The following is a 15,498-nucleotide window of genomic DNA, read 5'->3' on the forward strand; positions in this document are numbered from 1 at the left end:
TTTCCCTTTTTACTCCTATTGCTATGATAGAGACAAACGTTTTTTTTTCACACTGTAGTTTTCAATATTGGTGGAGGATAAGAGCACTGGTGTTATATTCAGGCAGATTAAATTTACAAGGAATATATGTGAGTGGTTTATATCAATCCTGTAGCAACTCTGTGAGGTACTTATTTGTATACTAGAGGCCTGGTGCACGACATTTGTGCACAGGGGATTTGGGGGCCCTCAGCCCAGCCTGTCCAGGGGTTGCAGTCCCGGACCCATCGGGGGATGTCTGACTGCCAGCTTAGGCCTGCTCCCCATTAGTGCTGCCACAGAGGCGGGAAAGGCTCCTGCCACTGCCACTGCGCTTGCCAGCCCTGAGCCCTGCGAGCCCCGCTCAGGGTTTTTGTCTGAGTGGCACTCCTCCTGTGGGAGCGCACTGACCACCAGGGGGCAGTTCCTGCGTTGAGCATCTGCCCTCTGGTGGTCAGTGCGTGTCATATCAACCGGTCATTCTGCCATTCGGTCAATTTGCATATTAGCCTTTTATTATATAGGATGGAAACAGAGACATTCAGGTCCCTAATGATTTAACTGCATCTGTACAATATTTTGGAAAATAAATAACACTATTACCCATTAAAAATGTATTTTGAATTTTAAATCAATGAGAAAAATATATGCTTATTTATTATAGTCAGGTCTTTTTTATGATTAGGAATCAGTAAATTGATATAAAGTGAAGAATGCAGTGAGTATAAATGCCACAGAAAGTTTAAGAACAAGACAACTTATTTCCTGTGAATTATATAAAATATATCCATTGGCAAATAGCACTTTTACAATAGTGCATAACATTAGCCATTTAAATGCCTGTGCAATGTGCAAAAACTGCTTGCTTGATTAAATTATGTAGAAGAGCATTTCTATAACGCTTAGTGTCTGATTCACTAACCATCACTGGGGCACTCAAAGTTTAAGAGGCATTATGTACATTCATTGTTGGCAGGCAATTAAATGTCGCTGTCACTGGGTTGATTTACAAGAAGAAAGCAGTGGCTTTGCTATGTTGGTGCAGGTTTGTTTTTACAACTCTTAACACAATGATGTATATTATAGCTCACTTTCTGTTTATCCTTTGAAATGTGTAGTGTATGGCCTTTTATCTCACTATTTTAAAATTGGAAAAAGTGGAGAGGACCACCTGAGATTACATGTAATTTAGGAAAATAGAACATATAACATCAGTTCTTTTGGGGGGTACTTTAGCACTTGTTTTTGATCTGCCCTTTTTATAGAGACCCATTTAATACTTCATGCATTTGGTAAAGGCTGCCTTAAATGGGGTCATTCTGTATTTAGAACAAATGAGAAAAATGTTTCAGAAATCTCCTCAAGGAGTATTACAGCCTTTTTACAAAATAGCTGCAAATGGACTGTAATTATCACAAGAAGAACTATTGCTAGAGTATATAAATCCATTTAACCTGGTAAAGGCAGAACTCAAAATGTGTATGTATGTTATAAATAAGTTTATGAAATTAACTTTTGTCCTCCACTGGCTTCTTAGAATCAGGAACTTATTTGCAATGCAATTCATGTAACCATCAGTATATAAATAGTACACATTGTTGTGTTGCTTATTTTATAAAGGTGGGTTAAGGGTGATAATGTGTAGCCTGGAAAGATTATGAATTTTGGACTCAGGCCTCGGTTTAACTGCTGGCCCTACACCGAATTGTGTGTGTCTTTGGGCAAGGTATTTGACCACTCCAAATGGTCATTTTTAAAAATAGGAATGTATCCATCAAGGTCCAGTCAGGAGACAGAAACCACACAGTGATTTGAACAGGGAACGTTTTTTGTAAATGAATAATTAACAGCAGATTAGAATACAGGAGATTGGCTAGTGTGGAGTTGAATTGAGCTCTAAAGAATAAAGGAGTAGCAGATGTGAAGAACAGCCACTGGTCCAGGACGGAAATAGAGGTCCAAGGAGATCTCTAGAGCTGAGATCCAGGGCATGACAGTGGCTCAGTGGATGACATGGAAGTCATTGTGGGGACACATTGATACAATAGAGAAGAAATGTGTCCTCTAGGGTGGCTTGGACAGCTGTTGATGGGTCCTGTCCCTTTGGAGGTGCTACAAAACCACTGGGGAGAGTGGTTGCTGGGGCAAGCTGCTCTCTGCCGGCCACCATGCACCAGGGCAGCGGAGCACCGGGAAGGCCCCTGCACTGCAAGCCTTGTGCTGGAGAAGCCTCAGTGCTGAGACCTTTAAGGGAGGCCCGAGAGCCCACTCCTTCCCCCTGCAGTGCCTCTCCAGACCCACCACTGTCAGAGCTTAACATCTTCACAAAGGGGACAGGAAACCTACTTAGTCGGCCCAGATACATTTTTGCAGAGCAAGCAATGAAATGTGAATTTAGAGCTGAGTGTTGGTAACTGGCACAAATAATATTGACAGTTGCCTTTAGAGTTTTCAAGTTTAAATAATACATGTAGACATTTGCATGGTTTTTGCTATGTAACACGTTCTTTGAATCAGACCTATTGAGACAATAGTCTTATACGGGGGTTGTGAGGAGTAAATGAAATAATTACTATATGTCGCCTTAAGCAGAATCTGGCTAGCGTGTGACAGATGTTCACGAATGGAGCTGTTAATACCAGAGCACTTTGTAGATCATAGGTTGCACTCTGACTGCCTTGGTGGGGCAATCACATAGTAGTTTTGATTGATAACTTCAAGCTGAACAAATAGTCCCAGATAATGTTTCTATACCACAGACAACACTATTGGCAGAATTGTGAAGTCAGTTTAGTGGATCTAGACCTCACCCTTTACAAAATTGAACAGGACAGAAATGAAAAAAAGATCAGTGTATGCTATGCCATCAGAGATAAATTTGGTTAGTAAAATGTACAAATACATGTCCTGGGTCAAGACAGTGGGTCACAATTGAAGAAATGTTAAGAACTGCCTTAAATGATGGGCTCTAATCCTTGTCCATTTTTCTTTGCCTTTTCTTCAGTGGGATATAGAATGGTCGTGTGAAAGATCTTACAAGGTTTCCTTTGGGGGAAAACTGGACCATCTTCTCCTTTATAGCTTCTATGTTAATGATGTCATACTATTCTTGGGTCTACTGAATAATTCCCTGCTACTCTAAAGCAAGAAGAAAGATAAATTCCCTCCAGTATGCAAATGACAATATTTTATTTTCATAAATCAAGAATGACCTTTATAGACAACTAGCCTTGCTATCTAATTATTGCCAGAAAAAGAAGAGTTCAACTTTTCTAAAGTGAAAACTATAATTTGTGTAGACTTCATTAACATTTAACTGGATTATAGTTTTCAACCATAATAAAAATGAACATGGTCAGTGATTTAGTCACATTTATAGCAGGGCTGGGTGTTTTGTGGGGCTATATTAAAATTGTTTTCATTGTGTAGTTGTTTGTTACATTAAACTTCTTTAAAAAATTGGCAAAAATTATTGCAGCTGAATTCTGCATATAATTTTGGGGACTTTATTTTCTATTTTCCTAAAAAGCATTTATCGGTGTCTGTCGTGTACCAATGCCAGGGAATGCCAAGATGACTTAGATACAATTATAATCAGAATTACTTTTGAGCAGAAATAGGCTTTCAGACACCTATTCTTTTGAAGTTCTTCAGTTTTCATGAAATATTATCTGGCCTACCACCGTTTCACCTGCTTTCTAAAGCACATGGCTCTACCCTTCAGTAATAGCAAAGACTAGTTGCAATTTTTAGTTGGGGAGTAAATACACAAAATTTAGCAGCCCAATAAGACTTCGTTGAAAGAGACAATATTCATAAAGGCCATTTTCAGGGATATTACAGCTTTAAGCCTAGAATGCACTGAGCTCCCACAAAGTCAAGTTTATTGAATCAAAGTTTGGTGACATGCTATCATACTATGTTACTAAATAGACCCTAAAACCCATAGCTCTGTTCTGTGGATGCTGATGAGAGCTCTGTTCATGAACTTATGTTGATTGCTTCTTACCAGGGTCCTGGGAAGATAGTTCTCTCTAGATTAGGAGTAGTTGTGTTTCTTTTGGATTTTCAGCTGGAAGATACTATCGCATAGTGTTAAGAATCTGGGCCGTCAACACAGGATGCCTGGGTTCAAATCTCTGCTTTACCTTCCAGCTTTGAGACCCTGTGTAAACTCTGTAACCGCTGTGCCTCAGTTTATATACCTATAAAAGGAAGACCATGGTATCTACCTTATTGGGTTGGCATCAGGATTAAACAAGTCCTCAGTAAAACATAGTCCCTATTAGTAGTTTTAGTATTAATATTATTATCTCATAGATACTGTGAATTATGTAATCAATCGTATTTTCCTTTTTGGACTGGCTATCCCAAACTCAAAGTGAAATAAATTTGTAGCTAACTTCCAGTAAATGAACCTGGTGACATTTTTTTATTACTTGGTGGGGAAGTGGAGCTCTCCCTATATTCCTGGTATAATCTCATTTTATTTTTTTGCCCATTTTCCTTGCTTTTGAATTTTAATTTTTCTTTGATTTTGTTAATTTAACTCTTATGTCATTGCGTAGCAAGATATGTTATGGAGTAGGCCATGCAATCATCATTTTTGCACAGGAATCAGCAATGATGGTAACCTAAGTATTTGACATCCACAGATACTTCCTTTTGCATAAAAATTTATTATTGATTCAGCACATGTAGTATTTTAGTGTGTTGTATTCACATTTGCTAAGGAAAAACTGGTATGATGCAGGCATGTGGGCATGTACATATGTGTGAGTATGTGTGTGAGTGAGAGAGACTATGAATGAAGCAGGCCACCACCCCACCCATCTTGCATCACCTTTCCTCCATCTTATTTATGACGTGGCTCAGTCTCAATTCCCCTCCACAAAAGAGAAATAATTTATGTTGATTTGACAGAGGAATGCAGTGCAGCCATGAGCGTTAGGCATTAGTCCAAGTAAGACAGTTCTGGACAAACCTTGGCAAAGTTTGCCGCTGACCACATGCCTGTACATGATGGCAAACTGTCTGTTATTTGGAAAATCAAGGAGACTTATTTTTGGAAATGCTCATTCATTTCACTAAGTTTCAGCGGGCTTTGCTTCCTCATCATACTCTTCACTGGCCTCAAAGCATTTACAAATCCCACATGCTCCATAGAGGAGCCCACTGGAGTATGCTGCGGGATTGCTCACAACTCTTTAATTTCTTATTAAATTTCCAATGATATAGTCCAACTATTTGCAGTGAAATGAACTCATGAGAATAATTGTTGTATGAGGTGTATATGGTATGAAGGATTTAAGAATTAATAATAATAGGTATGATTGAACATGCCTGGCACTGTTGCACTAACTTTACATTTGCTGTATAATTAAATGATTAGAAATACCACATAAGGTACATGTTATCTCCATTCTACAGGTAGGGAAATCAGAGTGCATAGGGCCAGGTGATTTGTCTTCAGTCACAAAGCTAGGAGTGGAAGAATGAGGATGTGCCAGACCTTTGACCCCGGAACCTGTTCACTACCACCACCACACAGAGCTGCCTAAAAAGCCAAAAGTTTTACAAAAATTAAAATAAAATAAAAAACCATAAGTTTAATTTGCTAATTCTCAAAATAGTCATTTCAATTCTGATGTTGTTTACCTTAATCTTATCTCATTTTAGTTCCATCCACCACCTTTTATTTTAGGGTCTCTCATCTGTTGGATGATTGCCAGTGGATCTGAAAATTGGTGTGCAGGGGGATATATCTTCCGGCAATAGGAAATTCATAGTTTGTCCTATTTTCCAGTGGTTTGATAATCATACATGGGTCCAGAAAGAACCATTTCATCTTTTTATGTTTCCTTTCAAGTGATAAAAGTAGCTTTATGTAATAGGAAAATTATATCCTTTCACCCGCATTGCATTAGTCTTTGGGGTTGCTATCAGCTGTGCATTCTCTTCCCTTTACATTTGGTTATATCTTTAGTGTCAACAGTTGCTTCATAAAGCAGATCCTTAACCAGCCTTGAGTTGTTTTGTGGATGCCCATAGCTGGTTCTCACTGTTTAAAACTGCACTGCAGGACTTTCATCATCAATGTGCTGTCTATGTTTCCATGGTTATTTTTTTTCTTTTGGAACATTATTAGTGCTACCCACTGTTTGGGCTTATTTCTACAGTACAGAAGCTATTTTCTACATCAGAATTGGGGTTTGCAACCAAGGGAACATATTTATCATACATGTTTACATTGTCTTGTAACATTTCCTATCCCCAAGTCGAAAGTTGTTAGTAGTATATGCTTTAGACAAATCCATTTTGTTTCTTTGGACTTGTTAAAACTGAGTGAAGGGCAGTATAAATTACCATGTGTCAAGCTGAAATATTAAGTTGATGCTGTATTTTTATAGTGTGTTTCTGTTCCCAGTGGATTGTTTAATTGACCAGTTCTGTTAAATATGTTACAATATACAGCATCCGAAGCCACCAATTTCACCATCATGCCTGGAGATCACAACTAAAAGAAAGTTAGAAACCTAGCACAGGTCTTTTAAAAGGGTCTGAGCTCCTTCAATCTGCCCTGTTTAACTTTTTTATTCTTTTTTTAAAAAATTGTTTTATTGCTTAAAGTATTACAAAGAGTATTACATATGTCTCCTTTTTTTCCCCGCCCTTAACAATCCCCCGGCCTCCCCTACCCCCCAGTGTCTTCTGTCCATTGGTTATGCTTATATGCATGCATACAAGTCCTTCAGTTGATATCTTACCCTCTCCCCCCCCACTCCTCAACCCTCCCCGGCTTTCCCGCTGTAGTTTGACAGTCTGTTCGAGGCAGCTCTGCCTCTGTATCTATTTTTGTTCATAAGTTTATAATGGTCTTTATTATCCATGAGTGAGTGAGATCATGTGGTGTTTTTCCTTCATTGACTGGCTTATTTCACTTAGCATAATGCTCTCCAGTTCCATCTATGCCGTTGCAAATGGTAAGAGTTCCTTCTTTTTTATAGCAGCATAGTATTCCATCGTGTAGATGTACCACAGTTTTCTAATCCATTCATCTACTGATGGGCACTTAGGCTGTTTCCAGATCTTCTAGGAATATATCCCAAGAAACCAGAAACACCAATCAGAAAGGATATATACACCCATATGTTCATAGCAGCACAATTCACCATAGCTAAGATCTGGTAACTTTTTTTTTTTAATCAGTGATTTGGTGGCAGACATAGAAAGCATGCTTATCAAATTAGCAGATACCCAAGTCTAGGTAGGATGACTAATACCCAAATACAAAATCAGGATTCCAAAAGCTCTCAATAGACTGGAGTGATGCACTGAAAACAAAGAGATAGGGGTTAGTGAGGATAAATACATCCTGCGTTTTCATTCATAAAGTCACTTACTTAGTATAGGAGAGGAGAATCGGCTCAACAGCAGTGATTTGCATTTCACGCCCCTATGGGAATTCAGGCTCCTAGAAGCTCAAAATGGACCAACACCCTGTTGAAACTGCTGAAAGAGCACGAGGTCCAGGGACATGGACAGTTGAATTTAGAACTTGGAGTCCTTATTTTGGAAAAGTGCTGATAAACCTGTGAGTGTTCAGAGGTTTACCAGGATAGGGAAAGTCTTCCTAGCTTCTAGTAGGAAGAACGGGAGGGAGCAAAGCATGTTTTGCCCAGAGAAGTGAAGACATAGAACATGACAGTTCTTTTCAAATGATCAGCTTTCCTGGGTAAGAGCTGAGACTTTTTATTATTTCTGCAGAGGTAGAGCTAAGATAAATGAGTAGACAAGGTAAGCAGAGCATGGACCTTTACAAAGAGGGAGTTTTGTACATGGTAAGGATGCTTTTTTAAAATTCTCAGTGCCTCACCTGTTCATAAGCTGTCTATCTGTAGAAGGTTGTTGAATTGACTTAAACATTTGGATGGGAGTTGGACCAGGTGACCTCTAACATCTGTTTTATCTCTGAGGTTGTACAATTGCTGTTTCACTTATTGCTGCAAGGGCATACAGTACAGACAGCCTATATAATAAAGAGCTAATATGCTAATTAGACTGGATGGTGGAACGACCAGCGGGCGGGGGATGGGGCCGCGGGGTTGTGAGGCAGCCGGGCCTGCGAGGGCCTACTCTTGCATGATTTTCATGCAGTGAGCCTCTAGTAGTGTAATAATATTCTTATTTTTATGTGTTATTGATCAAAACCCTTAATTTTTATCATTGACAGATAATTATAATTTTAAATTAATGTAATTAATGACATTATCTAATGGTTAATAGAATCCTTTATAATAAAAGCCTAATATGCTAAGTGTCCAGTTGTCCAGTAGTCCATTCAACCAGTCAAATAGTAATATGCTAATGATGTGCTAAGGCTGCTCAACTGCTTGCTACGACGTGCACTGACCACCAGGGGGTAGACAGTTGACCGGTAGGTTAGCTTGCTGTTGGGTCCAGCCAATGGGGACTGAGCGAGACAGGCCGGACATGCCCTGGAGCCCTTCTGTGGTCCCTCCTCAGCCCCGATCATGCACTAGTGGGGTCCCTCGGCCTGGCCTGCACCCTCTCGCAATCCAGGACCCCTTGGGGGATGTTGGAGAGCCAGTTTCAGCCTGATCCCACTCAATGCAGAAGCTTCCTCCTGGTGGTCAGTGTGCTTCCACAGGGGGAGCGCCACTCAGCCAGAAGCTGAGCTCACAGCTGGTGAGTAAAGTGGCAGTGACAGGAGCCTCTCCAGCCTCTGCAGCAGCACTAAGGATGTCTAACTGCCACCCCCCGAGGGCTTCCGCACTGCAAGAGGGTACAGGCCAGGCTGAGGGCCCCCCGCCCCCCAACGCAGAGTGCACAAATTTTGTGCACTGGGCCTCTAATGTTCATAATAATTGATTTGGTCAATGTAATAAGTCACTTTTGAAATGTGAAACATTGGAGAAAAGACTTGATACTATAGTAATTCAAAGTAACAGGAGACATTTAAGGATGCTGGATGGGACTGAACATTTTCTCTGTGCCCCAGGATGCTGAAACAGCTAAATTGCTTTGCATATACTACATTTTGTTTTATTGTTTTTTTTAAGTAGTCTTATTTCTACCACCAAAATTAAGCATATGTTTACCACATGTTTAGTTTTAATTCTTGCCTTTAAAAATTGTGAACTATAAGCAAATTTATAACCTGTTTTAATTTTGATACATAAAATATCCAAAGTATTACTAGTAAAATAAAACCAGTTTCTATGGTAAATTTAGAATAATCCTTAGAAAAATAATTTGCAAGCTATGTCCATGATCTATACTGCATTTGTCTCCTGCCGTCCTGCCAGTGGTGTGGTGAAAGTTTTTTCTTTTAATTTTTTTGTTCAAATTGTAATGGTTTTTCTATAGAAAACACATTGAACACTCACAAGATCTGTTATTCCAAATTCCTGTGCATCTGCCAAATTAGAAAACACATTGAACACTCACACGATCAGTTATTCCAAATTCCTGTGCATCTGCCAAATAGGAATTATAAATTTGAATTTTTAAAATATTGGTTCTTTTGGGGGAACAATATAATATAGCATTTTGGCAAGACATGGTTAATACTCAGCTAGCAAGGGTACAATAAGGTCAATATCCAGAGTTCCTCAGCACAAAGTTCAAATCAAATTTAATTAGCATCAAGAAGGTTTATGGTAACCTATAATCATCATAGCTTTTTCCTGAGGTCTAGTGTTATCTACATTACTGACCATTCTGTTATGTTTTAGGAGGTTGCCTCTTTGATGAGCCATATAGCACTTGTGGATATAATCAAGCTGAAGATGATGACTTCAATTGGGAGCAAGTAAACACCTTGACCAAACCAACTTCTGATCCATGGATGCCATCAGGTTTGCTTTTAGTTTTAAGTGTTTTTTTTTGTTTGTTTGTTTTTAATCAAATGTTCACAAGAATCTTAATCACAGTAAATGTTCACTGGGTATTGGTTGAATGAGTGAGGGTGTAGGTCTTTGAGTGTGGCAGTCAAGAACCGATGAACTAGTGAGAGTGCTACTATAATTAAGAGGACTGGTTACAAAGAGTTTATCTTTGTCTCTCTTTATTTAAAGTCTAATTAAAGTTTACTTTCTTTACCTTTGGGTACATCTGAGCTAGATTAATGGGCACTTCCCAATTAATCCTTCCCAAGCAGCAGATATGGGAAATAGATTGATGTCTCTTCTGGCAAATGTGTCTAGTGAGTGGAACTGTAGCTGGGGAATCGAAATTACAAAGTCTTGGTCACAAATTGGAGAATTGGAGACCTTGGGAGGTAGCATAAACTTTGTCCTCAGGGGCTCACCTGGCACCTGGGTGAACTGTGAGGATGCCAGTGATCTTGAAAGCATTCTGCAGATGAAACAGTCATGCACACATGTGGATGCTTTGTCCTCTGTATAAGTGCTTAGTATATATCCTGATGAGTAAATGACATTTGCTCCACTGAACACCAGCAAGAATTCTACCTTATTTTCAGAGGAGGAGTGGGAAGATCGTTATTAGTGAACTCTAATCACATTGGAGCTTGATCACTTTAATGGGCACCCTTTTCAGGCTGTGATGTTGGACATCTTTAAAATTTTAGATTTGCAGATTCATATTATAAATGGGGTAAAGAGTGTGCCCCATTCAGGATTCAAACTGTAAAACATGTCATTTTGATTTGGATTTCAGGTAAATACATTTTTTTGGTAATTTTTAATGACTGTAAAGTTCTTCATTAATGCATCTAAATGCAGCAATAAGTACATTTAGTAATCTTGTGAAGGTAGCTTCAAACATGAAGTAGAATCTAATGTTCTTAACTAAGCTTTAATCGTTTTGGTGCCCTCCATGTTCTTGATGTCTCCTTCCCACGTTTAGATCCTATAACTTCAAAGAAAGGAGCTTTGAGCTCCTTAACACTATGACTTTATTGGACTTCAAAATGTTTCTAGCTCTTGTTTATTTATCCATAACTGACAGTCTCCCTTTTTTCCTCTTATTTTTATTTGTTTGTTCATATATGTGCTTTTGGATATGTCTTGTATTTGAATTAGTGGTACTTTGGTTGCTTCCCCCCCTCCCCACATTCCAGTTACTGTTTTCATTCTTGCCAGCATCGGGGAAAGGGGAGAGGAGAGCAGAACTGTGCTCCCATGTGGAGCTGTCCTTTGCCAAACAGGCTTCTTACCCTGAAAGTCTTTTGGTCATCGTCACCTGCTCTCTCTTGAGGATCCAGTCTATGTCCAGAGAGGCTGGAGACGGATGAGGCTATGGTACTGAGGAGGGTACTCAGACAAAGTCCTGGTAGATTTATCCACAGGAGTTCACTCATGCTTTCTTTATTATCTTTGAATTTGGTGAGCAATTTGGTAGTTGATTTTATTATTGTGGTCCTTTAGATTGCAGTCTGACTTGGAAAAATTGACTTTTTACAAAGCACCCCCAATATTGCAAGATCTTCTTCAGTTTCCACTGCTTCTATTTTTATCACATGATTACAAACTTCCCCTTATAAAGGAAGGGGAGGAATTGTTTCTTGTCACTATCTTGTCCTTTTCTTCTTTATGTTGTTCCATAATACTGTCTCAGACCAAGTTGACCAAGTTTTAAATACAGAAAGGATGGGATCCCAGCAGAGGCTGTTACAAAAATGGCATTTAAAGCCCAATTGCATCCTGGAACAATCAGTTGGGTAATTGAGGGAATGGAGGGGAAGCAACTGTTTAAATATCAGGCCTTTGAAGTCTCTTCTGTCTTTGGAAGAATATAGTAGGGCTATTTAGATGTTCTGTTTGAATTTACTCTCATTCTGTTGACTAATAGAATACTTGGTGGTGAATATTAGGCTTTTGTAGCTTAATATCTCTGAATGTTACATATTCTAAAACTTTTTCAGTTCCATATTATTTCTGATAATTACAGACAGTGTGCCCTCAACCACTGCTAAACAGGTTGGAAGTCCTTGTTGGGACATGTCAGCAAGAGGGTGGGGGAAGGACTAGCAGTCCAGTTCCTCTACCTCTCTATGCCTATGGGCATGGTCCAGATTTTTGTTATCTTACAAAATTATAGGCAATCCAAATTCAAAACCTAATGTATTAAAATCAATAGATTGATAATTATTCCATTGGATTACATTTTTTGCCTTAACACTTGGAGTGCGGGTGAATTTCCCGCCAAAATATAAGATGGCTCTGTCTTTTGGTTTTGTTCCATCCACCAAAAGGGTGGATTACAAACAAATATTTGGTAATACGCAGTTACAATCGGCCCGAGTTTACACGTTTCCCGCACTCCACCGCAAATCTATATGAACCGAGTTAAAGACGGCTCCCGCGGAGTACGCGCAATTCACGCGAGCCGACTTAACTCGTTTCCCGCACTCCAGAATTGCAAATACTGGAATTATTTCCTACTATGTATTAAACAAAGTTTAATTAAAAAAGTTTCTTTGAGCCATAATATGTGCTAATCATGATACCAATTACTGTGGAAGATGAAGGATTATAAGAAATGATTTTTTCTCTCTCAGAATTCATCTACTTGGGAAATAAAGTTACAAAAATACAACTAGTGAGCCATCTAAAATGATATGTAATTATATAATGATATAGTATAGGCTGAAAGTGTTTGAAGAGCAGTTTTCTTACCTTAAAACCAATATGTATAAATAATATGGACTTGTGCCCAGCTGACCAGTCCACCTAAAGTGAGAAGTTAAATTCTCAGTGAAATATCATTGTTAGAAGTAAGGAAATATCATCTTATAAATTTGCCTATGGTATGAATTTTAAACTGAGCTGTCAAAATGTACATAGAGCCTTGAGGTTTAATTACTATTTAGTTTCAAGGGTTTTCTCCTCCTCCTTTTTCTCTTCTCCTCTTTCTCCTCCTCTCTTTCTGTTAATATGTATAACATAGCTTATTCTTTTCCAAAACTAATTCCAAAGGGTGGCTCTTTTACACTAAAACAGAAACTAATCTTATGAAATTTTCAGGATAACTAGGTGGCAAAATCAGATACAACCATAACTCTTTGAGGGTTAATATTTTAAGCCTTTATGTAAAATATTATTTGATTTGTTCTTGCACATGTATTTGTATTTGGTCTCACATGTGTAGGCTGGTCTGTGATGCCTTAGACCAAGGCTTGGCAAGCTGTGTCCTGTAGGCAAATAACAGCCTGCTGCCAGTTTTTGTATGACTTGCAAACTAAAAATGGTATTTACATTTTTGAGTGGTTGAAAAATCACAATAATGATACTATTTTGTGACACATGAAACTCAGATTTCAGTGTCCATAAACAAATTGTTATTGGCACACAGCCATGCCCGTTTGTTAAATATTGTCCGTGGCTGGTTTTAAGCTACCACGGCAGGGTGCATACCACAGTAGTATCCACAAAGCCTGGATATTTCCTGTCTCATTCTTTTCAGAAAAAAAAATGTGTGTACCCCTGTCCTAAACCATTTCAGTACCAGCATATAATTGTGACTTTGGACTCTTAATTTATATTGTTATTGTTTTCTATACTCATATTTATTAACATACAAACATTATTTCACATTTTGTTTCACTTTCAGATTGTATGTTTTCCAAACATTGGGCTATTAAAATCAGTGAGAAAAAAAACCTGATGAATAGGACTTCCTCTATCTTTCCCATAAATTTGCTGTCTATTAAAAGCATTGTGATTTTCTTTATTGTTTCGTAACATAATTCTCTTGAGACTATGGTGAGTCTAAGAAGCAAATAATCCATCCAGATGAATTTAAAAATTATGACAGTGAGAGACTAACTTTTTTATTCTAATCTTAACATTTACTCTAATTAAAATATTACTTTGTCTGTCTTCTTTGAAATAGATGCTCCAGTGTGTAGGGTTTGTTTTTCTTTCTCTTAATGTGTGAGGTTATCTTTAGCCACATTAAAAAATTTTAAATACAGTCTGGAGCCTTATACATGCTGACAGAATAACTACTCTGAGGCTCTGACATTGGCTCTGGAAATACATATTTAGGGCGAATAAATACCAAATCATTTGTATGTTTTTACTTGAAGTCGACAGTTAACGTTATAATGGATTATACTCTTTGAATCAGACAGTTTTTCTGATGGTGGGGAACTTTCTTAAACTTTGTCATAAGGATTGCCACTTTGAGCAGAAGAAAACTTGATTAAGTAACCAAATAATAACCTGGCATCTCGTTACACTGGTTCTTGCTATCACTTTATATACTGTAGTACATGGGTAATTATCAGCTTAGAGTAAGAATTATTGATTAAGTGTTTTATGATATAAAAACACCTACGTAGTTTGACAATGATTGGTGGTTTCTTTAATGTTCTCAAGTTCTTTACATTAGTTAAAAGATTTTTGTCATCTTAAAAAATTATAGACACTTCCAAATTCAAAACCTAATGTATTAAAATCAATACAGTTTTCCTCTAATAATAAGGCCTGTTATCTTACTTTGCATGATCTACAAAAAGAAAGCAGAATTTACAATTACATTACTCCGAACCTTACTGTTGTATTGACATTTCTGAACCTTTGACATAACTTAATTCAATCCACATTTATTGAGAGGTTCTGATAGATCTGATTTTGTACCAGACCATATGTTTCCCAGGCTGTCTTTGTATCCTCAACACATAGCACAATTTTTAGTACTTAGTAGGTCTCAAAATATGTTTCCAAGGTGAGTAAAGACAATGTATAGGTCCTGCTTTCAGAGACCTTACAGTCTAGTGGAAAAGATGGGTTTTAACCCAGTGAGAGACCCTTTTCAGACTTCTAACCTACAGACTGAAAGATAATAAATTTTTGTTGTTTTAAGCCACCAAGTTTATGCTCATTTATTATGATTTGGTTGATGTTTTTATATTTTATTAGAATATAACATGTAACTTAGTGTTCCAGTTCTATAAAATGGATAATTTACAAGATCCATAGTTTATGTATAAGAATATGTGATCCTGTTTTATATTTTAAAAGATAAACACTAAATCCATTTATAATATAAAAAAAATAAAGGTAGCTTATAGCCATAGGCATTTGATACTCATAAAGCTGGTTTTTATTTCTGCCCGACATGGTCTCCTGAAGATACCATGCCTCTAAATAGGCTATACTTAAGTGAATTTGGGTCCTAGTGCTGGGAAAACAAAACATTATGCTTAGTGTTTTTCTAAGTAGCAGAGCATGCATCGAGCAGGAAGCTCATTTAGCTTCCCACATCCAAGCTTTACATATTGCAAATTGAGAACAGTGTTTTTTCTGATCTTTATGGAGATGCAATGACTAAGGATTGGATTATTTCTCTGGGTGTTCATATGAAAGAAAGAGAGAGAGACGTGCCAGGCTGGAGGAGCAATATGCACTCTTAGTGTGATGACCCAGAAAATAGGAAAAAATGACTCTGTATTTGTGTAGAGTCAGTTTCACATTTGGGGACATGATG

General features: G+C 38.0%; 1 protein-coding gene across 1 annotated transcript in view; it reads left to right on the forward strand.

The window, feature by feature from the left end:
• Window positions 1-15,498, forward strand: part of PTPRM (protein tyrosine phosphatase, receptor type M) — a 633,774-nt gene that overhangs the window by 160,957 nt on the left and 457,319 nt on the right. Inside the window, 1 exon segment of the mRNA XM_023754237.1 lies at window positions 9,777-9,899. Coding sequence (XP_023610005.1) covers window positions 9,777-9,899 — 123 coding nt within the window.

Source organism: Myotis lucifugus, unplaced genomic scaffold (assembly GCF_000147115.1).
Source record: "Myotis lucifugus unplaced genomic scaffold, Myoluc2.0 scaffold_58, whole genome shotgun sequence".
NCBI lineage: Eukaryota > Metazoa > Chordata > Mammalia > Chiroptera > Vespertilionidae > Myotis > Myotis lucifugus.